The sequence below is a fragment of the Canis lupus genome, chromosome 38 (assembly GCF_011100685.1).
Source record: "Canis lupus familiaris isolate Mischka breed German Shepherd chromosome 38, alternate assembly UU_Cfam_GSD_1.0, whole genome shotgun sequence".
NCBI classification, from domain to species: domain Eukaryota; kingdom Metazoa; phylum Chordata; class Mammalia; order Carnivora; family Canidae; genus Canis; species Canis lupus.
Genome location: NC_049259.1, coordinates 936,660 through 964,292, shown reverse-complemented (window position 1 = coordinate 964,292; position 27,633 = coordinate 936,660). Strand labels below are relative to the sequence as shown.

Below are 27,633 nucleotides of genomic sequence, written 5' to 3'. Positions count from 1 at the left end.
CACGGCCTTTACCTTCCACGGGGTTGGTCTTCAGTCTACTGCAGAGGTTCATGACGCCTCCGTAGTGCACATTGATCTGGTCGACTCCATCAGTGGAACGCAGCTCCATGAGCTTCCTCAGGTCCATGACGGTGCAGCCAAAGTCCCCTTCACGGCTCTCAACCGTCGAGTTGGCCGGCAGAGCATGTTCTGTTGGGTTCGTCATCTTGCCTCCCGTTACCCGGCTCCTCGACCAGAGAAGACGTGGGGCTTCCCTTCAACTGACCGGGAACTCCCGCCTTCCTGCCTCACTTCTTACTTCTGGCTTCTCTGGGAACCCAGTGAGGAGAGCGATGGGACTCTATCCTGCGTGAGGGGCCTCCTGCCCCGATCCTTTCTTGGGTGGGGAGCTCGGCAGCGGGAGGAGGAAGAGGACGGGGGAACTGAGTGGAAGCCGGACCACGCGACACGAGGATTGGGGTCCCCGGGCCGTGATGGAAGTGGTTGTCCAGGGTAGGTAGGTTCCTAGCTTAGACCAGCTCGCCCAGATGGAGGTGTAAACAGGATGTGCATGTTACCATGGAGGTCACCTTAGCAACAACCAGCAACTGCAGTGGTAGAGAGGCGGCAGGAGGAGGAGGAGGAAGAGGAGGGCTCCCTGGATACCACCGGCAACTAGGTCTCTGGAATAAAGATTCAAAGACAGACAAAAACGATTAGAGAGGCCGTGAGGATCCAGCATCTGTGAGGGCAAGAGGTACTCCTTCTAGCACGAGGGTTTAGGTGACAGTTGATGCCCGAGCTGAGCTGATACCTGAGGCCTGAGCTAAGTGAAAGGACTCCAGAGGGGCCCTTTCCTCCCCAGGAGGCCCCAGCAGCTGTAAACTGCCATGTAGAGAAGTGACGTCACATACGCCCCAATCCCCCCATCGTGCTGCTCTTGAGCCAGGTGACATGAATACGGCAGGTTCAGAAACTTGGAAATAAGTTTCCAAGAGTTTCTTGCTCTCCCTGTCTGTTCACTTGAGGGCCTCACTATGAAATCCTTTAGCATGACCTTTGCCTCTAACTGGGGTGAAGAGGTCAGAAGAGGAGGCTGGACCAGAGTGATCTGGAGGCCGGCCTGTCAGTCTGCCACCCATGTCCCGGAACCCTGCACCCATACCCAGCACCCCGTACCTGACACACACATTACAGACCAGGAGGAAAGCCCGGTAGATGATGTCCAAATCTTCTGGGACCCCTGAGAATACTCAGTCGCCGGCCGTAGGGGAATCCTGCAGCCTGCTGCGGCGGCCAGCAGGCCAGGTACTGCATTCAGATCTCGGAGCTAAGCCCCACCCCTCTGAAAAGTTTCATTCTGTCCAAGAAGGGAGAATAAAGTGCTCTGGCAATTGGAGATACAGGGTGGAGCCTTTTTACATAAAGGGGACAGAAGGGCCTCTGAGGAGAAGGAAGAGAGTTTGAAGCATATGACTCTTCAAGTTCTTTGGGGTGGCAGGGGTAAGATGGTTATTGGTTCGGGTCGAGCCCAGGGTCCTGGCAAGGTCAGCGGACAGTAGTGTCAGCTGGTGTGTGAGTGAGTGGGCACCAGATGGTCTCAGATCAGCAGTTCTCCCCTCACAGAGGCCTGTGCTCCCCCTCTGACTAGGGCGAGTGACAGAGCCATGCACAGCTGAGGAGATAGAGGGCTGGAGGTGGCCAGGCTCACCTGGGCCCTGTCCTGGGCTTTAGAGAGCAGCTCCTATGAGTCATGTGGGACCCACTGCCACGCATCAGCCACTTATTTTATTTGTTTGCTTATTTATTTGAGACAGAGAGAGCGGGGGATGGGCAGGAGAGAGAATCCCAAGCGGACTCCACTCTCCATGCGCAGCCTCATGGGGCCTTGACCCCATGACCCTGAGACCGTGCCCGGAGCCAAAATCAAGAGTCAGACGCCTAACCGACTGAGCCACCCAGATGTCCCCACATCATTTCAATGTGAAGGGACTAAAAATAAACTGTGAAGGGGCGCTTTCTGACTGTAGCACCAGAACAAACATGGGGTCCAGCCTTGGTTAAACAGTCCCCAGTGACTTGAGTTCAGTTACCAGGAGGTGGCAAGAAGCTCTGGATAGTCCTTCTCCAATACATCGATGACACCCGCCCTTCTAGAAGGTGAACAAAGAAGCACAAGAACCCTCAGATAAGGGCTTGCCTCTTTTACTAGTTACTTTTCCAAAAATCCCATGTGGTCAAAATTCCTGCTGACTCCCATCAATCCTATTCCTGGCAGGTTCCAGGGGACAGAGTTGGTTACACTCCTCTCTCCCATAGTGGCACCCTCTGCCTCCTCCTTTTACCAGAGATTTACTGATCGAGTGATTGGTTTTTAAAGGTTTTATTTATCCATGAGAGACACAGAAGGGCAGAGACACAGGCAGAGGGAGAAGCAGGCTCCCTGCAGGGAGCCTGATGCAAGACTCGATCCCAGGACCGCAGGATCACACCCTGAGCCAAAGACAGATGGTCAATCCATTAAGCCACCCAGGTGTCCCTTACCAGAGGTTTTTAGAGCGACTCTGACTTACAGGGGGTTAAGAAAGCAGGGTTGTTGCTATTGTTTTTTAAATATCATACTGCCTTTCTTTCTTTTCCCTTTTTATCTGCCTTTCTGTTTTAGATGTCGCCTCGTAGCCTGGGGAGCAGAGGTCCAGCAGGAATATGAGGAGTGCATTAAAGTCCTTTCATCCTGACTGGCACAGGGGCAGAGGTGGTACCGCAGACTATCCCCACCAGTTCAGCTTCCTGCCTGAGCCTGGAAGCATTGGGAAAGGCCAGAGCAGTCAGAAGCCCCATCTTGACCCTTAAGTAGAAACTCCTTAACCTTTTAAGAGGATGTTGAAAACTATGCTGATAGAGTGCTAAAGTAGAAATCAGATTTGACTTTTTTTCTCTTCCCATCCACTGTAATATATGCCCCTTGAAGGCAAAGGTCTGCCCTCATTTTGTTCATTGTTGTATCCCCGAGTGTCTGAGGGTAGCCTGCACACAGCGGGCATCAGGCTACTTTGTTGTTGTTGTTGAATACCTGGTAGCAGATGCAGAACCAGGTTTACCATCTTTCCAGGCACCCTTCGGGCAAGTCACATGCCTTCCTTAGGGCTCAGTTCCTCCCACCTTCACCTGGGGGAGAAATCAGCCCTACCTCTTCACACCATCCTAAGAAAGTGCTAAAGGACCAGAATGAGAGATAGAAATAGTGCTTGGAAATCTGGGATGAAGGATGCCCAGCGTCCAGTAAGTCTTGAGTGATGGGAGAAGGCTTACTTTGATCTTAAATTTATTTTTTTTTTAAATTTTTATTTATTTATGATAGTCACACACAGAGAGAGAGAGAGAGGCAGAGACACAGGCAGAGGGAGAAGCAGGCTCCATGCCGGGAGCCCGACGTGGGATTCGATCCCGGGTCTCCAGGATCACGCCCTGGGCCAAAGGCAGGCGCCAAACCGCTGCGCCACCCAGGGATCCCTGATCTTAAATTTAAAAAAAAAATTTTTTTTTATTTATTTGTGATAGTCTCACACAGAGAGAGAGAGAGAGGGGCAGAGACATAGGCAGAGGGAGAAGCAGGCTCCATGCACCGGGAGCCCGATGCGGGATTTGATCCCGGAGACCCGGGATCGCGCCCTGGGCCAAAGGCAGGCGCTAAACCGCTGCGCCACCCAGGGTTCCCCTTACTTTGATCTTAATGAACTTTTGGGATCGAGCCCTTTAAGCAGGGCAAGCTCCCTGTGCCCCTCCATCCTTCCTTGCCTGAGGGAACTCCCACCCCCCCACACACCCCCCCCCCCCCCACACACACAAAAGGAAAATCCCAAGGCAGCTTCATTAGCAATAACCACCCGCTGGGTTATCACCATTGGCAATGCCACTAGGCGAGGCGGCCTTACATTTCTAGAAAAGAAGGACAGTCTGAGTCAGAATTCCTTACTTTGAACCCCTCCCCTCAAGATACCAAAGAAGAGTGATCTTTTTCACTCACGTAGGCAACCAATGAGAAAGGGACACTTAGGATTAAAACTGATGGGGCATGTGGACAAGAATGAGATTTGTCTGCTTCAGGTTGCTTTAGAGACAGAGAAGGTCAAGCGCCCAGCTGCCGGCACAGAGTCAAAGTGGGCAGTGTTAGCTGGGGCCCTGGCTTCAGGTGGGATCCCTGTGGAAGTTCTTCTGGAATTCGCAGGCATTGCAGCACCCATACTTCTCTCGGAGCTCTCATGTGAGCTCTCTGCGACTGCGGAGGCTGCCTGGCCCCTATCCTTATTAGGCAACTGGCAACAGTAATCTGGAGGAGCTCACACAGCCTCAGCCTCAGCCTCAGACACAACTGCTCAAGACGCCTGGGAGGTACCACCTCTTGTCAGGTCAGGATTAGTCATTCAGCTCGGGGCATTCTGGGTAAGGTATGTTCTCACTCCCAGTTCCTAGCATTTTGTCAGCGTAAAGGATGATAGGACAGAAGAGCAAACCCTCCCACTGCTTCCTTCAGGGGCAAGGAGTTGTATTACTTTACATGATCACTGAATCATTGCAATGTTTTTCTTCCTAAAGTCCTGCAACATCTGTTCTGCAATGTGGAATGACCTGTGAAAACACTGTCACATATCAGTTCTAGGTAGGACTGCTGGGAACCCCCCACCTCACAGATGAAGACACCGCAGTCTGACGAGGCAAGAAATGATCTAGTCTTTGGCAAGTCAGCGCCCTTGGCTGTCTGGCGTTCTTCTTGTTCCCCCTTACTCTTCCCCTGGAGCCTGGACCTCCTCATTTTTTGACAAACATCTAAGAGATCCGTTAAAATGCAGCATCTCTGGAGTACAGAAAATACCCCTTTCCACTTAGAGAAAATGCTGACTCTTCCTCTTGCTCTTTCTCTTTCAGAATCAACTATAGTACATCACAGGGGCCGAAACACACCCTCTCCGGATCCAATACACACCTGAGAAGCAAACCACCCCACACTTCACAGTAACTCAGTCCGCAGTGAGGCTTGCTAGCAAGTTCTGACACAGCTGCCAGAGACAAGAACCTCATGCCCTAAGCCACCAAACCATAAACAATAGTGAGACACTCTGTTTCCTCCAATTTTGTCCAAGGAATCCCTTACTCTTGGAAACTTTCCCGAGTGCTAAGGAAGAGATCCATCCCCAGACTACGAGGAGAAAGGGTAGCTCCTGTGTAGGGGACAGAGGAGGGTCTTTTGATAATCCGAGAGGAACCCACCCTCTGAATCGCCCCTGCCAAAGGCTGCTATTGAATCTGGCACGATGCATGGGAAATGAAGTATGAATGGAAACGGGAGAAAGGAAGCAGGAGGGGCCAGGGGTTAGGGAACCAGGCTGGCTCAGCACTGCAGCCGGACCTGCCTGGAATAATAAGGGCTATACTCAGCTCCGGCCTCCAGGCTGCAAGCAGGGCTGCCGCTCAGTAGAGCAGAGTCTGGTGCCCCTGGCTTGTCCTCTTTATCAGGCAAGAGCCTCCGCTCAGAGGTGACTTGGAACACTCAGAGATGCTTTGGTTGGAATGCCAACACCATGGGTCACTGTCATGCAGGACTGAGAGGTGGAGGAAGGAAGACTGTGAAGGGGCTGGGGGAGCAGGCCAGTTGCACCACAGAAGGCACCAAACTGAAAAACGAAACCTACAGTGGAGGGGAGGGGGCTTCTTTCTCTCCTCTGATCCCAAGGCTCCCTCCCCCAAGTGAGGCTCTGTTTTCGTCCCTACTTGCAGCAACAGGGAAGGGACGAGGTGGGGGGTTGGAAGGGAAGGAAAAAATGTTAGTTGAGCGCACACAATGAGCCAGATACCATCGTAGGCACTTTGTGTGGAAATGAGAGATAAATCACACTAAGGCACATGCGTGTGTGCTATACAGTGCCTAGCACGCGGCTGATACGTAGTGGTTGCTCCACACGCAGTGGCTCTTACCATCATTACATGCATTGTTTCACTGAATCCTTACCACCAGCCCAGTAGGGAGAGGGCACCGCCATTTGATGGCAGGGAAACAGAGCTTCAGAGAGCCAGGATTCGCGCCCTAGTCTGAATCCAAGCCACCCTGTTTCAAGGACAAGGACAATCCTGTGACAAAAAGGAAAAAGGCTTTATCTCCTAAAGCCTGATGAGAAGGTCCACGTAAACTTTTCTGTCCCTTGTCCAAGAGCCAGCCCTAAAGGCTCTGAAACAGGTCAGGGAAACACCTCCTCAGTGGTGATTTGAGACAGAGCCTGCTCCAGATTCTCTCTCTCTCTCCTGTCTCCAGAAGCGGCATTTCTTGTTCCATCACCTACAGTTTCCGAAGCTTTACTTCTCCTTTCAGGCACTCCCATGCTTCTGAGAGGGCCATGCCCTGTCAAAAAATCTAGTAAGCACTTGAACATGGCATGAAAAATATGGCTGCCTGGAGTGAAACATCCCTGGCTGGCCCTACTCTCTGGAGGTCTAAACCCCACACAGAGGTTTATCTGCTCCCTCCTCATTACAGGCCTCTTATTTCCATGACCCAGATCCTAGCCCACTCTTGCCAGTTCTTGCCACTCAGGTCTGGCAGCCACCATCCTCATCACAGTGCTGGGCTCTTCCTTTCCTCCCCGTGCCTGCCCTGCCTGGTTGCTCCTCCAATGCCCACTGGCTTGCAGAAGCAGGCCTGAGCACACACAGTCTACTAAGTATCTACTGAGTCTACTGAGTTCTCCGTCTATTGAGGCCCTTTGGAGGCATGTGGGAAGAAATTTGGAGACAGAGTACGTTGGCTAAAGTTTATGTGATGGGCATCACCCATCATCATCCCCCAAAGCCATGCCCATGACAGGAAGCCAAGTGGGGGCTAGGGCACCAAAACCAGGCCTCCACGTTGACCACAGGATGGCATGATGTGACCTGTGATCCTGCTCTAGGTCCTGGAGCCTGGTGCTAATTTGCAGCCAGCTCCTAGGACCTGGGTTCCAGAGGATACTCCCTTCCTGAAGAGAGAACATCACTTCCCAGTTAGGAGGTAGTATACATGAGATTCTCTGGCTTACTCTTCTCCTCCCCATCTGCCATGCTGAGTGATTCTTCAATTCCACAGCAGAAATGTAGTGCCAGAATCAAAGCATCTTTCTGGAGAAAATGTGTCACCCTCCAACCCTGAGCCTCAGGGATCCAGAATTCTCCCTTCTTCTCCAGAGTCACTTTGTACTTCTAAGTTAAAACTAAGTCTATGCACACCCTGGACTCATCACCTACTCTTGGGTGCACCCCCCCCCAAAAATGATCATGCAAGTTCAGAAGGGGGCACATGTAAGGACGTTCACTGGGACGTGACTGGTGGTGAAGGCAACCTGGGATTTTCGTCCAGTGAGAGGCAGAATATATGCACTAGATAATAGGGGATATTATGCAAGAGTTAGAAACCCAGATCAGATGTACACACAACAACACTAGTGATCTTAGAAATATTACTGGAGTGGAGCGGAGTGCTTTAATAGCTCTTACACAAAAACACATGATCTAAAGTGATGCTAGACATTTTAAGGGATGTATTTAAACAAAGAGATATATGTGAGCCCATTAGAATGTTGCTCCTGGGCAGAGAAGGGATAGATGTGGGATAGGGGGTAACAGTGGGCACACAAATTGGTTTGCATGGGCCAGTGATAAAATGGGCCATGAACTAATGGTATGGTAGGCTCCTTGCTCTGTACCTGAGATCCACACAAAGAAAAGCAAAACATACCATGATCCTGGAAACTTGCAGTCCTATAGGGGTTGTATTGTCTAAAATATGCTATGGTAATGATGACCAAACTTATCTGTTTGGGCCTGATGCCTTCGGGGGCAGGGGAATGTAGGGCCCATCGAGAGCACAAACTTTCTCTACACAGTGATACCAAGAATCGATCCAAGGTTGGTAGCCTGTTCCTAATCATCTGGCTTGCTGAGATTCAGCTCATGTCAAAGGCCCCAGGAACCATCGAGATGAAGACAGGAAGCTTCAGGGCATGGGTTGGGATGCTAAAGCCGAATGTGCCTGAGAGTGCAGTGTCACCCCTCTGGCTCTATTCTAAAATAGCATCAATACATCAAGAGGAGAAAGGGCAGTCCCTCAGACTCAGAGACATGGGGAATGTACCCTCTTCCACATAATCTGAATCATACTGGCCTGGTCACCTCTGTGGCCTCCTGTGACCCACTGGGTGTGGGGGAGCATTCCCAGCAAGCTGTAGATTTAAAAAATGTGGAGGATGGAACCATAACACTGACCACTTCCTTCAGTTGGTTAAAGAGGCCAGGAGCCAATTTCAGGTGGGAGTGACAGGGCCATGCAGAAGGTCTGTTGTTTAATGAAAGGGGTGCTGGCAGCCTCCCACCTGCTCATGGTGAATGCTCAGGATATGGGTTTGCAAGGGCCTCTGCTTCTCACACCCAAGTAGGGAGCAGCTCCCCAGAACCGGGACAGGACACAGACCTTGGGTAGTAACACGCATATGTCCAGTACATATACTTTCTTGGACAACATACATTGCCTTTCTTGGGGCTGCTTTCTGTGGTTTTGCCACATTTTGGTTCCAAGAGAACAAAGGGGCTTTTTAGCAGCTGGATTGGATCTTGTGTTATTTTTAGAAACAAATTTCCGCGGAGTCATGCCAGGCCGGTGGAGAGGGAGAGGAGGGTCAATCTCCCTTGGGTACTGGAGCAGGATCTGGTAGCTCCTAGGTGTCAGGTTCTGGTGGAGCCCTCGGAGGGGAGTGGGGAGACCCCTGACCTCGGACTAAGGAGGCCACAGCTCATCCACCAGAAGGAAGTGTTGCCGGCAGCTGTTCTGCCACCAGAGCTGAGCAGGAGGGAGTAATATTCCTGTATGACCCAGACAGCAGCCAGGGTACCACACATGGACGTCAGGCCTGAATGACAGTCCCATCACCCCCCTCTACTTCATGGCAGTCTCCCCTATACAGAGCACAGAGAACCCCCCATGCCTCCCCAGCCCTTCCCTCAACCCACCCATCCCCTGCAAGTTCCAGGCAGATAAGCAAGGGCTCCACCCCTGAGAGGATGGCATGCATTAGGAAAGGGGACTGGGGGCACTCCCTGATAACATGTCACCCCATCAGCCCAGTTTTGCCCTTCCTGTTCACTAACTGTACCGACGGCAGCCACTATGCCAGCCCTGGGCTTTAGAAAGTGGACAAGCCATTGTCCCCTGCATTTGCAGCCCTTCTCGGAGCAGTGGTTTACAAGCTCAGGTAAGCATCAGCATCCCTGCGGGGGTGGGTACCACCTATGGCTGGGCCCTGCTGCTGCCCCCAGAGTTTCTGATTTGGGGGTGTGAGGGCAGGCCTGGGAATATGTTTCTAACAAGGGTGCTGCCATGGCTGGTCTGGGACCCACACCTTGAGGACCCCACAGAGGTTAGGAAGCATCTCCACAACCACATCCCGAGCACCTCCCGCAACACCAGCTTAAGGTACTGTGTGGGCGTTGAACAGGGGCCCAGTTCAGGCAGTGTTCTTGGATCTAGGCTGATAGCAGAGGGGCACGGGAGGATCTTGTCACAAATCTCCTCCTGCTTTTCCTTCTCCCAGGATGCTGACCTCTGCTCCCATTCACCATTCATCTCAGGGCACCCCCTCTTCCTGGAGGCACCCACAATCCTCCCTAGGAAAGCTTCTCTCCTGTGAGTCCTCGAGAAAATGGACTTAAGAGGACCTCCCGGAACTTGCAAACGGGAGCCAAGTTTTAATTGGAAAGTTGAAACAAGCTACCCCTGAGCTTCAGAACAACCTCTCCTAGGTTCAGGGGAAGCTGAGCACCCTCTGCACCCGTTTCCTGCAGCCCACAGCAGGAGATAGGAGACAGAGGGCTCCTGACGCACGTGATGGGAAATGTGCAAACCCAAGACACTCACCACCCGCTTTGGGCTCTCCCAGTGTTCCTGCCCTGGCCCATCTGGACCTCTGGCAGCCTCCCCCGCCAACCCCCCACCCTCGCACCCCCTTGGGGGGTCCTGCCTGCTGCTCCAGGCCCAGGCCATGGCCAGTGCAGCTGGGGGAGAAGCAGCTGTTTTCCTGTCGGGGTGACAGGCTGCTATAAACACCCGCTCCAGGTTGCTATGGCAAAGCAAGTGTGTAGCCGGGCTACAGTGGAGCTATTTATGTGCCTGTAATGGCAGAGTGGTCTGTTTTTTATTATTTTACTTATAAAGCTTTCCTTCCCCAACCCCCTAATACAGCTTAAAAAAAAAAAAAAAAAAAAAAAAAAAAAAGCCACCGCAACTTCCTCAGGAACAAAAAGAGTATAGCTGGAAAACAGAGCTTAGGACTTGAGCCAGGAATGGGAAAGCTGAAGTGAAGAGTATGATACGTTCATCTCGAGCAGGGGCGGTGTGGCTTCTCGCTTATACAGGCCTGTGGCCTTGGCTCCTCAAGGAGCAAGGCCAAACTCGTGTCCTCTCACCTCTGCACCACATACAATATTAAAAGGAGACAAAGCCACTTTGTCTCCTGTCTTTTTGTTAAAGGTGGGCGCCCGCCAGCAGCATTCCTACCCTCTTGCCAACAGCCCCCACTGGCTGCCAGTGTCATCAGGGTGAAGACACCAAGGATCCCACCAGAAGTCATGGAAAAGGAGCCCCCAAACATCCCCCTGGCTGGAGGTCTGCAGGGAATGACTCTAGAGGTGCCTTTGTGGGGACCCGTGTTTCCCCACTTATACAGAGAACTTTCATCCAATTCTCAGCTCTCAGGGAGCTCTGGGGTGAATGGGTACCCTGCACAAGACAGGAAGTCGTAGTCAGGATACCAAGGACCCCTAGCTGGTACCAAGGAGTTGGCACTCAAAGCTCAGATGCTGAAAGATAATCAGAAGTGAGGTTGATTCCTCCTCGGACACACACGTCTTCAAGGCACCAGCACATGGGAAAGGTTTCTGGGAGAGGAGGTGGGGAGTGATCAGAGAGTAGCCACTGGCTGGGGTCACTGTGGCCTTCTGCTTCCTCCACTCGTCCAACCCAAAATGAAGTGAAAAATAAGAAAAAAGAAATGGGCAGTGGGTGATAGGGCAGCTCAAGAAGGGCCAGAGAGAGGAAGGAATTAGCCCATGTAGTAAACACACACACACACACACACACACACACCCCTAAGCCAAATATGTGTACCAACTTTGACAAACATGCTACAGGCTGCGCATCACTAAATGACATCCAAGTAAGAGAGAGTCACCTTCCAGAAACAGCTGGAGGGAATACAAAAGATGCTCCAGGATTTTATCTCCCTCTTTTTCCACCTTATTCCAGATTCTTTTGGATTTGGTATATCCTTAGGAGGAGGGATCAGAAAGACCCCACTGCTGATGGGTATGTTAATCAGATAAAATAGGGGAGTATTAAAAAGAGCAAATCCAACGAACTGTTCCAGTTCCTTCCATCTCAGATTCTAACTGAATGTTTTCCGATGCCGCCGTAACTGTGGAAAGATACTAAGGGAAACCACCCAATGAGACGGGAAGAGGGCAGGAGAAGGGGGAAGCTGCTGCTTTTCCATCAGGAAAGCACCCCTGGCTGCCCCAGGACAGCCCTGGTTAGCTGACAAAGGCCCGCTGGGAAAGTCAAAACTTGGGACAGAAATCTGTCTTGGCAGTACCTTGGGGTCAAAAGAGCAGAGTGGTTGTGGTTTCTAAGCCTGTCAAACCAACTGTCATCAGCATCCCACTGTGCCTGTAGGACAAGAAGGGAGGACGGGGGAGAAGAGGAAAAAGTCCGGTATGGGGCACTGTCCTGGACAGCTGAGAGTGAGTAGGCTGATGACAAGGCTGGTGTCCCAGGCACTGGTGTTTCTATTCCTAAGTCTCAGGATATTAACTCAAACTAAGTGGCCATTATTGAGAGAGACATAAAAAGACAAAGAGAAGCAGACATGTCTCAGGACCTCCAAGGTAGATGAAGCTTCCAAAAATCATGGGGGGCTAGAAAGAACATCTATTCACAAATGCCCAGATCCATGGTGACAGACACAGAGCCCATTGTTGAAGACACAAATGGCAGGCAAAGAAGTAACCCAGCCTCAGCTGGCCATTGTTGATGGAAGAGGAGAGAAAGTGGAGAGTGCTGCGTCCTCTTCTTCCAGGTGAGCGGAAAGCTTGTCTTACCTCTCTATCCCAGCCCCTGGGCCAGTGCCTCACCTAACATGGACTTAATAAATGAACCAGGCTACTCTGCTCCAGTATGCTTCCATTTCCTTCCAAGGAAAGAAGAAGCATGGATGTCCCAGAAGGAGACTCAATCTCCAGAGAGAATCGGTGACCTGGAAGTCCTAAGAAACACTTCTTCACCACTTGCTCCATATCCCCCTCCTCTCTCTTGGGGTCCTGGAAGACCGACTGGATTGGTGCATCTCTCTTGTTCCCCTGGTCACAGTCCCAGGGCTCTTCTGGTGCAGGCAGAGGGAGACCAGCTATCATTGCAGAAATTGCTCGCTCACTAGGGAGAGGCAAAGGTAAAGAATTTAAGCTCTCCCAACACCCATTCAATTCTAAACTCCCACACACAGTATTTTAAACACCACTGCAGTACCTCCAAAGAAAAGCCTGGGAGAACTATGGTGATGGTGATGGTAGTGGGGACGCCTGTAGGAAGTGGCAAAAAAGGATTCTTTCGCGATTATTTCTGAAGCACTGTGCTGCCAGAAATCATAGAAAAAAATACCCAGCACCAAACTCTTTGGATCTCATCTTTTCCTCCCTATACCTCATTTCCAAGCTTCTCACTTTATTTTTTTATATGTGTGTATATCACTTTTCCCATCTCTCCCTCTCTCCTGGTCTACCAGACTCCTTCCTTTCTTCTCTCCCTCCCTCCCAGCTCCCCCGACCCCATCTATCTCGGTCTCAAAATCTCTCATTCTCTTTTCCACATCTTCTGCAACAGCATGATTGGATGGAATTCCATTCTCCTTATGTGGTAGTTTCTGGAACCGATCAACCCGGTCCAGTGCACATTGGCTCAAGCAGTGGCATGCTGAGAAGCAGTTGGGCACTTGTGGGGCTGTCACAGTGAGCACCAACACAGAGCCAATCCATGCCTCTGGGGTCATGGGCAATGGACCAAGGGCACACAGAATGAACTCTCTGAGTCTGTCTGCATCCTCCCACAGCCTCTGCAGCTTGCCTGGCTAAACGAAATATGTAGCATCCAACTGTGCTTGAAATATAGGCAAATGGCCAACATGGAGGCCCCAGAAGTGAGGAGCCCTAACGAGATGGGAGAAAAGAAAGGGTACGACTATTCAGTGGATTAAAAGCTAAAGTTAGGTTTAGCATGCTCAGCCACATTCCCAGTCTGGCATAAATAAGAAGACAGCCTGATGGAGGAAGGGGCTGGGAGCTGGACAGATGGAAAGGCACCTAAGTCCACAATCTGACTCTGGCTCCTCTCAAAGCACCCACAGAAGTGGAAAAGTCAAGAACCCAACACAATCAGCTAGTGCTATCCAACCACAAGCTACCAGATAGCTCCATTCTCCCACTTCACTTTCATTTGGAGTGTAGCACACATGCGTAGGGAACAGACTTCTGGAGGCTGGATCCAGCTCCCTGGCGACACGGCTGCCTTCTGCCCAACCACTTTGTGAGGATTCGAGGACTCCCAGAGGGACCGTGACCCACCAGAGCCAGACCTCTGCTGGCATCTTACAGTATCTGCCCAACGTTTGCTTCTGTAAAAGCTTACAGGAGTACCCCCCCCCCCCCCCCCAGGCTCACACACTCTGGCCAGCTGCTCCAAATCAGTAAGCTCTCCATCACCAGAGAACAATCCTTCTCGGCAGGCCAGCTGGGGGAAGTGGGGGAGTGCTCTCCCTTCAGGGTCTCAGCCCTGAACCCTCCCTGTGCGAGCGGCCAAGTCCCAGGAGAAGCTGAGGACACATCAGCGGCTCTCCCTGCCCCCTCCTCCTGTAGGCAGCCGAGAAAGAGGACTCCTCCGAGGGGGAAGTCCCGGGGCAGCGAGGCCTGGAAACTTTGCCGTCTAAGGCTGTGGAATCCTTCTACTGGGCTCCTGCAGTTAATCACTGTGGCTCCCTGGATTCCCGATTTGGGCTTTAAAAGGTAGCACCAGAGCAAGAAGGACAAACATGTTGAGGAGATGAAAAAGAAAAAGAAAAAGAAAAAAAAAAAAACAGTTGGTAGAAGCTAACAGATAACCACCTCCAACACCAGTCTTCTGAGCAGCTGAGGAAGCGTGAGGAGGGGGAGAAGAAACGTGCAGGAGCAAAATAAGTATAGACCACGTTTCAGAATGCTCTTCAGGGTTCCCGGATAGTGTTGCCTGTCTTTATACTCCAGACTCTACAGAACACCTCACTCCCATTGCTAACCTGCTTGTGAGAAGGGGTTGGGTTGTCTGAAACGTTCTCCTCTTAGCATATCTGAAAGATCAGAGGCTCTTGTCCCCTTTTGGAAGAAAGAGCCCAGAGAGCTCACAGCTGTTAGTGTGAGGCTTTGGGACATTAACTTCCAAGATGGTAGAAGTGGCCTCTTAGGCCAGGTTTCCATGGTTTCCGAGAGAACAAACAGAGGTTTGGCTCTGAAGAGGGGTAGGAGGGTGAACTGCCTTTTCTTCCTATGGGAATAGTTTCAAGAGCCAAGACAAGAGGGGGATATGGTAAACTGCTGAGGAGGTCACAGAAAATTCTAGGAGAAAGAAACTGGACAGTCTTGACAATTCCCGTTCTTTCTGGGGAGGCCGGGGGTGGAAGGCCCCCTTAACAGGATATTTTTTTTAATTTTTTTTTAAATTTTTATTTATTTATGATAGTCACAGAGAGAGAGAGAGAGAGGCAGAGACATAGGCAGAGGGAGAAGCAGGCTCCATGCACCGGAAGCCCGATGTGGGATTCGATCCTGGGTCTCCAGAATCGCGCCCTGGGCCAAAGGCAGGCGCCAAACAGCTGCGCCACCCAGGGATCCCCCCCTTAACAGGATATTAAGGCAATTCTCAGGGGCTGAGATAAACCTAGGAAGTATAGGAAGACAAGCAACTTCTCTCTCTAACGTGCCCAGCCAACCTCGAAGAATGGAGCAGAAGTTGAGCTGCTTTGGGAAAGGCAAGGACCTCCAAAGATTCTGAGTTTTGCTCGCAAGGAGGGCCGGGAGCCAACCATCCCCAGAAGTGACGTATGGAGGTGCTGATCCCCAGAACTGAAGCCCATCCTATCAGCCATCCTTAATGCCAACAATAGCACCCTACCTTCCCAGGGCCCCCCAGGCAGGACTCTTTCACTCTTTTTCCAAAGGAGCCAGATGGGGCAGCACATGGTCAAGCGCCAAAATGCTACCATGTCCTCCTAGCAGGGGCTGCCCGTGAAGCAGGGCCACCTGGCCAAGGAATTTCCTTGCAAACTTCTGGAAGCGATCTGCATTGCACGAGAACCCCTTGGATGCCTCCTCCAGAGCTGGTGCCTGCTTGGCTCCTCCTGGGGACATGGTAAGGAGCTGCTTGGTGACTCTGCCACACCCAGAAGCAGTGATCATGGCACCTCTGTAGGTTAAGTACCACGTGTGCTCTGCCACCTTCTCAAAGCAGAGTGAGGCCGGGGGTTGACCGACTACAAACTAGGAGGCAGGCTAGACCTAATCCCAATGTCATCACTGGCAGTTGCACTTGCCAGTAAGTTCCTGGCCTTTTCGGGGAGCAGACCCTCTGCTTTTCCTACCAACTGTATCAGACATCTCATAGAATTCCAGAATCACAGTCATGAAGGGAACTTTAAGGAAAATAGAATACAAACCCCCTCACTTGATAGCAAAGCACAGATGAGTCAAGCACGGTGCTAGGCATTGGGACAAAAAGGCTTTGCAATCGACAATAGAAAAGTAGGATACAGGCAGAGGCCAAGGAGGCCAAGAAATCTGTTATCAGATGTCAAATGAAGGGTGGAGATCTCTCCCTTACCTGTTCCCCTGCGTGTGTCCAACACCCCCAGGCTCTGCCCCGCAGGTTGTCTTGCAGCCATCAAGCTGCTTCCAGGAAGAGTTCACTCACAGTATGGACTTTCCCTGGTGGCTCAGGCCCACACCAGGAGCAAAGGGGAGCTTTCTTAGGGCGTTCCAGCTGTGCAGAGTGCACTCTGAACATGGATACCAGGTAAGGAGATGGCTGGGAGTGAAACAGTGTAAGTTTTGCCGGGTAGGTCATACACCTAGAGGCTGTACCCATCTGAAGGGGGCATCTTTTGAACATCTTTATAAATGTGCCTTAGGCTAGTAGCTGCACTTAGCTGTCAACCTGGAACATGGCTTGGATCCCCAGGCCCTAAGAAATATCTAACGAAGAAAACCAGAAGTGAATCCAGTTTGACCAGGGGATGCACCAGAGTTGCTGAGGTACCAGAGTTGCCAGCCCCATGGCCCCAGTCCCTCCCGGAGCTCTGCCTGCAGGCCAGAGCTGCCCTCTCAGCTCATGGGCTCTCCCGTAACAGCTCTTCCCAAGCAGCCTTTCCCTCCAAGGCCCCTCCTCCAAATCCATTTTTCCTGGGCCTTAGAATTCTCAGCTGAAAGCCAAGGATAATGAGAATAGCCCAACTCTGATGAAAGCTAAGAGGATTGCCACTACTTTTATGTACAAAGGCTCACGGACTTTGCATTAAGAAGCTATTGAGCCACGGAAGCCAACCCAGGAGGCTTGCTTCTCGCTCAGAGTCTCCCAGTGCCTCCGGCTCCCTCATTCCTATGCTTCCCAGTCCTAGGTCTGGGTCTTGGGCTCTATGTACCAGGAATACATTGGTCCTCCCCACTCATGGACTTCTCCAGAATCTCCAACTTTTGCAGCTCCTTCTGGGGAATGGTCTGCCTGAGGTTCCTTGTTACGTGGCGTCAGCAAGACTGAGCAGAAAGGCAGAAAAGTTCATGACAGTCAAAGAAGCTCGTGGTAAGAACTCACATCCGGGTAACGCCTCACTGTTTCAAAGCACTCTGTGTGATCTTTGGGACAGCCTTTTAAGGTAGACAGGACTGATGATATTATACTTTCTATCAATTTTATAACACATGGTCTTTAAGGGGATGTGACTCAGTGAGGGCCATGCAACCACAGGAAGAGCCAGAAAGAAGCTAAGACATACTACGTGCTGCACAGTCCTATACAGCAGGCAAAGGTAGAGGAATCAGAACCGGAAAGCAGCCTCTAGTCAACCATCAGGTAATGTGAGGCCCCACCCAGGACACTGGAGCTGGGGGATTCCTGTCCTGATGAACTCAGAGGCTTAATATAGGTTCTTCTACTTCCTCCCGGAGGTACCTGTGAGACACACTGAAGGTATGCATGATGCCAGTGTGTGTCATCCTCTTAGCCTGTGGACACCTTGGGGGTATAGACTGCGGTCCAGACAGAGGCAGCACAGCTGGTGGGGCACCAAAGGAGTAGAAAAGGGGGACAACAGAAAGGGGAACAGAAGAGGGTGAGGAAGCTTCAGGGAAAGGAAGGAAGGGGGCCTTCCTAAAGGGAACTAGCAGACCTCGAAGTCTCACTAAATAAGACAGGACATGCCTGTGTTAAGAAGCCCCCAGCGGCACCCAGGTGGCTCAGTCAGTTAAGTACCTGCCTTCAGCTCAGGTCATGATCTCAGGGTCCTGGGATGGAGCCGCTCAGCAGGCGGGGCGGGGGGTCTGCTTCTCCCTCTCCCTCCACTTACGCTTTCTCTCTCTCTCTATCTCTCAAATACAGTCTTAAAACAAACAAATAAGCAGAGGAAGCCCCAGAGTTATATTTCAGGGCCTACAGAAATCCTGAAGTGCTTCAAGCCAAGCAGGACACCAGAAACGACAGATTGATGAGGGGAAGAAATACACATATACTCAAAAATATAAGCGTAGAACACACAAAAACTGCTCTACAAACAGACCTTTTGCCTACAATCCCGAGAGCAGAGCACGCCTGGGGTGACAGCAGTTTCTGTCCCCAGGAAAGCAGGCCAAAGCAAAGTCTTAGCCCCAATTAATCCCCGCTCTCCTCTCCAGCTAGCACATCCAGGTTCAGGGGATGTCACTCACATTATCTGTTGAGAAGACAGACCTTGGGAAGGGTGAAGCCCCAGAAGAGGCTCCAGACCAGAGCTTACAAACAGCACACTGCACTGCACCCTCCCCCCACTCACCACCACCTCCTCAGTTTCCTGCTTCCAGGAGACTGTTCTCTCCATATTACTGCAAACTATGATATACATGAGGAGGTTTGATTCAAGACAGCGTCCTGTCAACAGATGGATGGATACACCGAATGTGGTCTATCCAGTGAAATATTATTCAGCCTTAAAAGGGAAGGAAATTCTGACACCTGCCACAGCATGGATGAATCTTGAGGATATTATGTTCAGAGAAAGAAGCTAGACCCTAAAGGACAAATATTGTAGGATTCCATTTAGATGAAGTGCCTACTCTAGGCCCAAATTCAGAAGTAGGAAGTAGAGTACAGGGTTGCCAGAGGCTGGGGAAAGAAGGTGGGGTGCTATTTTTTTTTTTTTTTTTTTAAGAAGGAGAGTAGGGAGGGGCAAGGGGAGATGGAGAGAGAGAGAGAGAATCTTAAGCAGGCTCCACACTTAGTCTCAGCCCAATCTCATGACCCTGAGATCATGACCTGAGCCTAAATCAAGTCGGACACTTAACTGACTGAGCCACCCAGGCACCCTGGGATGCTACATTCAACAGGTGCAGAATTTCTGTTTGGGATGATGACAAAGTTCTGGGAATGGATGGTGGTGACGGCTGCACAACAGTGTGAATGTAATTAATACCACATAATTGTTCACCTAAAAATGGTTAAAAGGTTAAATTTTATGTTCTATTTTACCACAGTAAAATTACACACACACACACACACACACAAAGATAGGAAAGCAAATGGAACAGTGCTGGTGTAGGCAGGTGCGAAAGGCAGAAGGGAGGAGCAGAATGAAGTTCAGTACTGTGGAGTCTGGTTGCGGCTGCCACCCGGAGCTCAGGCCCATCTTGGTAATGGAGGTGGAGCCCCAGTGGCACAGAGATCAGTTATCCCAGACAGTGGCCTCTGACACACATCCGGAGCCAGGAGCCCACGGATGGCCTGGCCCAACACAACAGGTGACCTGGCAAGGCCAAGTGGTAAGGCCAAAGGGAGGGTAATAGACTGGGCTCTCTGGACACCATGCTCTGTGTGTGTGTGTATGTGTGTGTGTGTGTGTGTGTGCGTAGGAGGGCAGTACAGGCCGTGGTGGAAGGGCACTGAGGGTGATGGACCGTTCTCTTTTCAAACAGAAGAGAATACGCTGGCTTTCACCTACTCTCCCGAAACCACACTATCACTGGCTCAGAGCACAGAGGCATCTGTGGAGAGCGGGTATATCTAAGGCCTTCCTGACTCACAAGAGAAACACAGGGTCTTCCTCTTTTTGAGGCCCTTGTATATGATTTTGTTTGATCCTCCCCACAAACTTGGGAAATGGATAATGCTGCCCCCATTTTACAGAGAGGAAAACTGGCTAAGCACCTTGTCTAGGGCCACATAGTATTCTGCCACAATATCGCCTTGCTTTCCGGATACGAGGGCTCATTTTCTCTTTGTCTCTTAGGGTCCAGGGATCAAGAGCACAGGCTCTGCAAGCAGACAGACCCAAAACCCAGTTCCACTGTCATTACCTGTTTGACCTTGAGAAAGTTAGTTATTGTCTCTGTTTATGTTTGGGTAGTGATAAACTAGGGATCATCATACTGACCCCATTTAAAATGTTTTGCAAGATTTTGAGATAATTAAATAATCCACATAAAAGGCACACAGTGCTGCCCCATAGCAAGCACTCAAACATAATTCTTGTGGTTATTATGGAATGCTATCAATCAGCCCATTTCACCTCGTGGGTGTAGAGCCATGAGGGGCCTGCTCACCAGTCTAAAAAGTGAGTGTGGAAATAACACAGTATTTCCCTGGCATTGGGAACATTATGGTTGGAAGGGACTTAAAGTCATTTAGAGTAATCTCTTGTCCAGTGTTAGAAACCATTCTCCTTGGGGCGCCTGGGTGGCTCAGAGGTTGAGTGTCTGCCTTTGGCTCAGGTTGTGATCCTGGGGTCCTGGGATCAAGTGCCATGTTGGGCTCCTCGAGAGGGAACCTGCTTCTCCCTCTGCCTGGGTCTCTGCCTCTCTCTCTGTTGTTCATGAATAAATAAATAAAATCTTAAATTTAGAAAAAGAAACCATTCTCCTCTTACTGCTCCCTATGAGCCTACTCATTAGCTCCTACTTTCCCTTATATTAAATTGGGGCCTAATTTGTGATCTCCAGCACCCCAGGGATTGGTGTGCATTCTTCGAGTCTTATAACCTCTTTTGTGATAGCTTCTATTATCTCCTCTCAACAGTTGAAGAAACTGAGGCCTAAAATCCTACAGTTAACTAGCAGTCAAGCTGGGCCATGAACTTGGGTCTGCCGGATTCCGAAGCTCATATTCTCAGCTATCACATGATACTGCAGCATTAGAGAAGAGAGGAAAAATCTACTACATAGTAGAGGGGAAAGTAGCTATGGTTGAATTCCAAATCTACCATTTAGCAAGCATCTAGCATTTAATGAGCATTATTTGGTGTCAAGTATTCTATGACCATTTTTACAGATAAGAAGACTGAGGGGCAGGGCGCCTGGGTGGCTCAGTCGGTTAAGTGTCGGTCTCTTGATTTCGGCTCAGGTCACAATCTCAGAGTTGTGATTGAGCCCAGCATGAAGCCCCGGATGGAGCCCCACAAAGAGCCCCATGTCGGGCTCCACACTCAGTGGAGCTCTCCCACTGTGTGTGTACATGCACATTTGCTCTCTCTTTCTCCAAAATAAATAAATACATCTTTAAAAAAAAAAGACTGAGGGGCATTTTTATGTTCAATACCACAAAGTTCCTAAGTTAGGGAAGGTGAGTTTCATATTCACGTTGATGTCTTTCCTTTCACCATGCTGTTTCTCAGGAAATAGTTTGCTCATCTTTTTTCTTTTTTTTAAAGATTTTATTTATTTCTTCATGAGAGACACACACAGAGAGAGGCAGAGACACAGGCAGAGGGAGAAGCAGGCTCCATGCAGGGAGCCCAACGTGGGACTCGATCCTCGGACTCCAGGATCATGCCCTGGGCCGAAGACAGGTGCTAAACCGCTGAGCCACCCAGGGATCCCACAGTTTGCTCATCTTTATATAGTATCCACACTCACTTCTTTTTCATTCATTCTTTAACAAATGAGTTTCTTTCTTTTTTTTTTTTTTTTAACAAATGAGTTTCTACTGAGTTCCAGACTTTGTTTTGAGTACAAAGATGCAGTGATAATGGAAACTATAATTTTTATGCCTTCTTTTTGCATGGTACTCGTATGTATATCACATGAAATTATGAATGTTAACGAATCAAAATGACTCCATGGTAGCTACTCAATAAGTGGCAATAGTTATTATTTTTTCTAGATCACAATCTTAAATATTTTTTAATGGCCACATTTTCTATGGTCTTCATTCATGTTTCCTTTTCTTTTTTCCCATTTTCTTAGTTTGAAGTTACATTATTCCTAGTTTTTTAGTGTTAGCCTAGAAATACTAACATGTATATATATATATATATATTTATTTTTTTAACATGTATATTTAACTTAAAAATTCTCAATAACCAATATCTTTAACCTCTTTCCAAGCAACACATGGACCTTAGATCACCTGAACTCCAATTACTCACCTTTCAATTTATACACCAAGGCCTTTATTTGCCCTCATTCTTGGAAGACTGTCATTGATGGTAGAATCCTGCATTAGCAGTTATCTTCTCAGTGCTTTGCAGATATTATTCCAATTGTCTTCTGGCTCTTAATGGTTGAGGTTGAGAAATTAGTTGTCAGTCTAAATGTCATTCCCTGGAAAGCAATTTACCTTCTGGGTTTACTCTTAAAATAATTTATCCTTGGTGTTCTGTAGTTTCATTTTGATGTGTCTAGGGGTGAATTTTATTTATTCTTCTTGGGATTCATTAGGTATAATGATTGTACTTCAATGATTCTTGACCACTGCTTCTTCAAATCTTGTCATATTCCTATTTTCTCCATTATTTCCTCCTGGAACATTAATTAAAGGTGTACTGAGATCTTTTTATTCTGTTCCAAGCATAGGCAAACTATGACACAGGGTCCAAATCTGACCTGCTGCCTGTTTTTGTAAAGGAAGTTTAATTAGCATCTAGCCATACCCATTCATTTACATATTGACTATGGGCTGCTTCCACACTACAACAGCAGAGCTGAGTAGTTATTACAGAGACCATACGGGCTTCAAAGCCTAAAATATTTACTCCTTGGATCTTTACAGAAAAAGTTTGTCAACATGTACTCTATTTTCCTGCCTTTATACCTCTTCCACATATTCCATCTTCTTTTCCATCATCTATATAATTCCTTCAGCAATATCTTCCAATTCACTAGCTTTACCATCAGCTGTAATATATTATTTTTTAAACTATTCATTGAATTTAAGTTTCTTCTACTTCTACTATTTTTTCATTTCTATTGGCTCCCTTGGATATCTGCCTGATCAGTTGAGTTTCTTGTCCATCATTCTTTCAGTACCCTCTTATTTCTTATAACATATTTTTAAAGATTTATTTATTTATATTAGAGAGAGAGAGACAGTGCGTGCATGAGCATGGGGGGAGGGGAAGAGGGAGACCGAGAATCCAAGCAGAGATCAGTGCAAAGCCCAACATGCGGCTTGATCTCAGGCCTGAGCCAAAACCAAGAGTCAGACACTCAACTGGCTGAGCCACTCAGGAGCCCCTCTGATAACATATTTAAAAATATTTTTTTTCACTTTATGTTTTTAAAGATTTTATTTTTAAGTAGTCTCTACTCCCAATGTGGGGCTCCAACTCACAACCCCAAGATCAAGAGTCACACACTTCACCAACTGAGGCAGCAAGGTGCTCCTATTTTCTATACCTAATAACTCCAATATCTGCGATTTCTGTGGGTCTGATCTATGCAGTGTTATTTATGTTGCTCAGCTTCATTGGTAATCAAAGAACTGCACATCAAGACCACTAAGAGACATTATTTACACCACTCATTTGGCAAAAATTTAAAAATCTGATGATACCAAGTACTTGAGAGGACATGGAATAATAGTAGCTCTTATACTTCACTGGTAGGGGCAGAACTACTACAAACATATCAGGAAACAACCTGCTATTATCTTGTAAGGTTGAATATTCATATACCAAGACCTAGCAATTCCCTTCTGAGATCTATACTCAGGAGAGACTTGCACACATGTACCAGAAGATATAAATAGGAATGTTGCTGCAGTACTGTTTATAACAGTGAAACAGGGTGATACCCTCACCCATAGAATATTATATAGCAGTGAAAATGAATGAACTTCAGTCACATTCAACAGGGATAAGTCTTAGTATAACAATACTGAATGAAAATAAACAAGCCCCAGAAGACTGTATACAACATATACTTTTAATAAAGAATATAAAGCAAAACTAAGTACTATATTTGCTTAGGCATACATACATTTATCAAGAGAATGGTAAACACAAAATTCAGGATATTGGTCAGAATGGGTGACAAGGTGGGGTCATGGGATATTAAGGGCACATAGGTGGATGCAAGTTATGATAGATCTCATTTTTGGCCTAGGTGATGGGTTCAGGTATCTTCGTTAGGTTATTAAAATACATAAACAACCTATATAAATAAGTAGTGAAGAGAGATATGCATAAACCAGTGAAGAAAATCTATCATAAATATTCAATTTCGTATGCCTGAGAAATAAAGCAAGCTAGAGATGAGAAGAAAAATAGGTTTCCACTATATCTGTCTGCAACATTTTTTAATCTTAACAATCAAAGATAGGCATGGATCTACCAAAACTTAGTAAGACTGTTTTAGATGAGAACTTCTATTGTCAGTTTCAAGGTCTAAAAATGTCCTTGAACAACGTAGTCAGTATTGGACCATATGAGCCTAATATGAAAGTAACAATCAACTTAGAAATTCTAATTCTGGGGGTGGGGTGCAGGTGGGGATAAGGGTGGTGGGGTGGAGATGAGAGTCAAGGGAAACAGGGCACAGGGGCTGAGAGCCAGAAGGGAGCACACAGAAGGAAGGTGGGAGAGAGAAGGCCACAGTGACCTGGTCACCAGCTTTGGGTTGGGAGAGGTCAAAGAGAGGTATCATTTCATAAAGGAGGGAGACTCAGGGAATTAGCAAATGGGGGCCCAGGCCCATGAGGGCTTCTCCTCTTGGATGCAAAGTGAAACAGTCTGGGGAGAGTGCCAACCCCTTCCCACTGAGACTTCTTGGGTCCTACAGCTGGTGCCAACCCCACCCAGCCAGGGTGCTCTGGGCCCAGGTCTCTGGAGGGGGACCAGCTGCCCAGCCTCCTCCCACCACAACCCATTCGGCCTCCCACGCAGTGGCCTCGTCCTGGTGAGCAGACAGGCAGAGCCCCACACCGGTAAGCCCTGTGGCTCCTTCCAGCGCTGACATGATAGGATTCTAGGACTTCTAGGCCCTGTGCGCCCTTGCCCGGGGCTGGGCAGTTCTGACGTGTTGGCCAGCTCTGCTGCAGCCCAGCTCTGCCGGCCTGGGAGCAGCTGGGGTACTAACGCTTCAGCCCTTTCCAAGTCTGGCTGGACACCAAAGCCCCCCAAGAAGGTGGCGGCTCCACCCTGGCCAGCTAGCGATGGCTCACAGAGGGGCAGTGACTCACCGTGCCCCACTCCCTCCCCCAGGACCCTGTCTTCCTCGAGCCACACCCTGGGGAGGAATCCCCACCCTTCAGCCCTGGGGACACCGTGGGGAAGCCAGCCAGTTCTCACCCCACCCTTCTCTTCACCTGGCCTGCCTCACACCCCAAGAGCAACGCCCTGTGGTTTCAGTGGCTCAGCCGACTGCTCAGCAGGGTTTTCTGGAGAGCCCTGTGCTGAGCAGCCCTGGCCTCTGGGAAAAGGCCCGGCTCCACACTTTGCCCTGCAGGGCAGGCCCCCTAACTGTTGATCAATGCTCGCATGATGTCCGAGGGCAGGGACGAAAACTGAGGTGATTCAGGGATGTCAGCATGAAAGGCACTGTTTATATCCCGCTGGAAGGGAAGGGCGAGGTAAAATCCCAGATGCTCTGACCCAGCCTATTACACTACATACATAGTGAATGTCTCAGTCCTCACTGTGCGGTGCTGATATGACAGGGAGGTAAACTGGAGGGCACCCCACTGTGCCTAGGGGGAACCTGAGCCCTAGAATAGAGCCTGGCCTGCTCAGAGCACAAGCAGGAACCTCTTGCTTTCCGTGGCCTTAGTTCTCTTGTAAAATTGAGGGGCTGGAGTTGTGGCTCCTTCCAGCGCTGACATGATAGGATTCTAGGACTTCTAAGTCTTAGTCAATTACTGGCTCAGCTCAGCATCCTCGCAAACACCTCTGAGCTCTGAAGATGTACTTCCACACAGGGAGAGTGCTTTTAACCTCTCAAACACTTCTATGCAGATTCCATACTCTCCCCCTGGTTATTGTAAGGATCCTTTGTGATTAGGAACAAATAACAAATGAGGAAACTGACCTCAGAGGTTAAGGAGTTTGCTCAAGGTCATGCTGTTAGCTAGTGGCATGGTCAAGAGTAGAATTCAATCAAGGGGCTCTTTTTAATGCCTTGAGAGTCCCAGATTTTCCACCTACCTTGAGCAACGCGGTCACACTGGCTGGTGTGACTCTCATCTACAGCCTTAGAGAAAATCAACTGAATGCATGGGAGAGGGCTCAAATTTTACACTTGATCTTAGCCAAAAGGCTGAGAAGCGATGAGGGCTCAAATTTTATATAAGAGGGAGAAATGGCCTTCCAGACCTCAGAGGAGTCAGGCAAATGAGGAGGGGTTTCCCTCATCCAAGAATCTTCATAAATAATAATCTGCACATTTATGGGCACTCTACAGTATACAAAGTACTCCCATATTCATTTTCCCTTGTGATTCTTGTAATAACCCTATAAGGTATTTAGGACTCTATTAACTGATACTTTGAACAGAATGAAAAGGCTACAGTTTAGCAGTTAAGTGACATGTACAATGATAGCACCCTGCTTTCTTCCTGTGTTGCTGTAGAAGGTTCTAGAACAACAAATCATGAAGATTCTTCTTACATTCAAAACGGAAACCCAAAGCATCTCTCTCCATTTTTCTCATCTATCTCCCTAAGATGGCCTAGGAAGGAGAAAGGTGCAGGGATGGAAACTCTCTGTGTGCCAGGAGACAGACCATGGGCAGAGATGGTAACAGTCTTCCCTAGAGTCACACAGTGAGGTGGTACGAGCTCATGGATGAACCCAAAACCTCCTATCTCAGCCCTGGAGCCTGTGCCGAACACATGCCAACATTCTTTGGATAAGACTGTATCTGTCACCAGGGGTCTGTCACTCTTGAATTTATAACAGGCAGTTGGTACAAACTTCAAGAGGCTTGCAAGTCAGGTTGTCATTCCAAATGTGTGTCGAGTTACCGACTGCAAGCATCAACTCTGTCCTGTTATATAAGCTAGATATGGTCTCTGCCCCCCAGCCCTGTATTTGCTCATTATCTTATGGCTGGTGACAGCCTCCTGTTCTTCCTCTGCCCCTCCCTGCTCTATTCTTGGATGATTCATTTTTTTAAAGTATCTTTTCTTTAAAAATATAGCTGCAGATAAAATCTACCCAGCCTCTTTCACACATACACATTTAAGAGAAGACGGCAGGAAAGCCTCATGGTTCTTTCCAACCAGAGGCCAGTGTGAGAGCACAAAGTCACCAGGCAGAGCCAGTCTAGTCTCTCTGCCGTTAGTGAGTAATTCCACTCACAGGTTTATAGGGGCTTGATTTAGAGTGTTCTGTGTCTGCTTCCAGAACTCCTGGCCTGTGTAGAAGCCACTTTGCATTTGTAACTCTCACTTCAAACATAAGTTGGCCAGTACCTTCGTGAGGGATCCAGACACATATGAGGGAGGGAACTTCTCAAAGGCAATTCAAGAGTTGCCAGCTTTCTCTGATCCTTCTCTGATCTCTTCAGCCCAGGTTCAGACTTCTGCGCCCCACCCAGGCTGGCTCTGGACTGTCCACTCTCAAGGAAAAGGCTGCGGGGATCTGTATCTTTATTTCTCTTCTAAAATCACACCAACCCTTTGCTTCTGGTTGCCTGCTCTTTGTAGATTCCCTGGACCCTATTTGAGACTGAGTTGTGGCCAATTCCTCATAGTGTAGGAAAATACTCGTGATACAGATAGGATTGTGTAGGAAAAGATTAGAACCCAAACCACAGTATTTGGGGGTGGCTGGCTGGCTCAGTTGATGGAGCAGGTGACTCTTGACCTTGGGGTTGTGGGTTCAAGCTCTCGAGTTGGGTGTAGAGATTGCTTAAAGATAAAGTCTTAAAAAAATAAAATCTTGGGATTCCTGGGTGGCGCAGCGGTTTGGCACCTGCCTTTGGCCCAGGGCGCGATCCTGGAGACCCGGGATCGAATCCCACGTCGGGCTCCCGGTGCGTGGAGCCTGCTTCTCCCTCTGCCTGTGTCTCTGCCTGTCTCTCTCTCTCTCTCTCTCTGTGACTATCATAAAT

The 27,633-nt window shown here is 49.0% G+C and overlaps 1 protein-coding gene and 1 long non-coding RNA gene across 8 annotated transcripts in view; one reads left to right on the top strand and one right to left on the bottom strand.

The window, feature by feature from the left end:
- Positions 1-27,633, bottom strand: part of ATP2B4 (ATPase plasma membrane Ca2+ transporting 4) — a 99,364-nt gene that overhangs the window by 53,210 nt on the left and 18,521 nt on the right. For 5 of the 7 annotated variants that reach the window (XM_038585953.1, XM_038585952.1, XM_038585950.1 and 2 more), the window contains exon 2: positions 13-662. In XM_038585953.1, the coding sequence (XP_038441881.1) occupies positions 13-205 (193 nt within the window). In that variant the 5' untranslated portion in view covers positions 206-662. Of the gene's footprint in view, positions 1-12; positions 686-21,731; positions 22,105-27,633 lie in introns of those variants that run through there. The other 2 variants (XM_038585948.1, XM_038585949.1) reach the window with 2 other exon arrangements.
- LOC102153438 lies at positions 519-4,695 on the top strand. Its single transcript, XR_005385557.1, has 3 exons — positions 519-736; positions 2,645-2,734; positions 4,576-4,695. It is a non-coding gene; the product is annotated as an uncharacterized LOC102153438 (long non-coding RNA).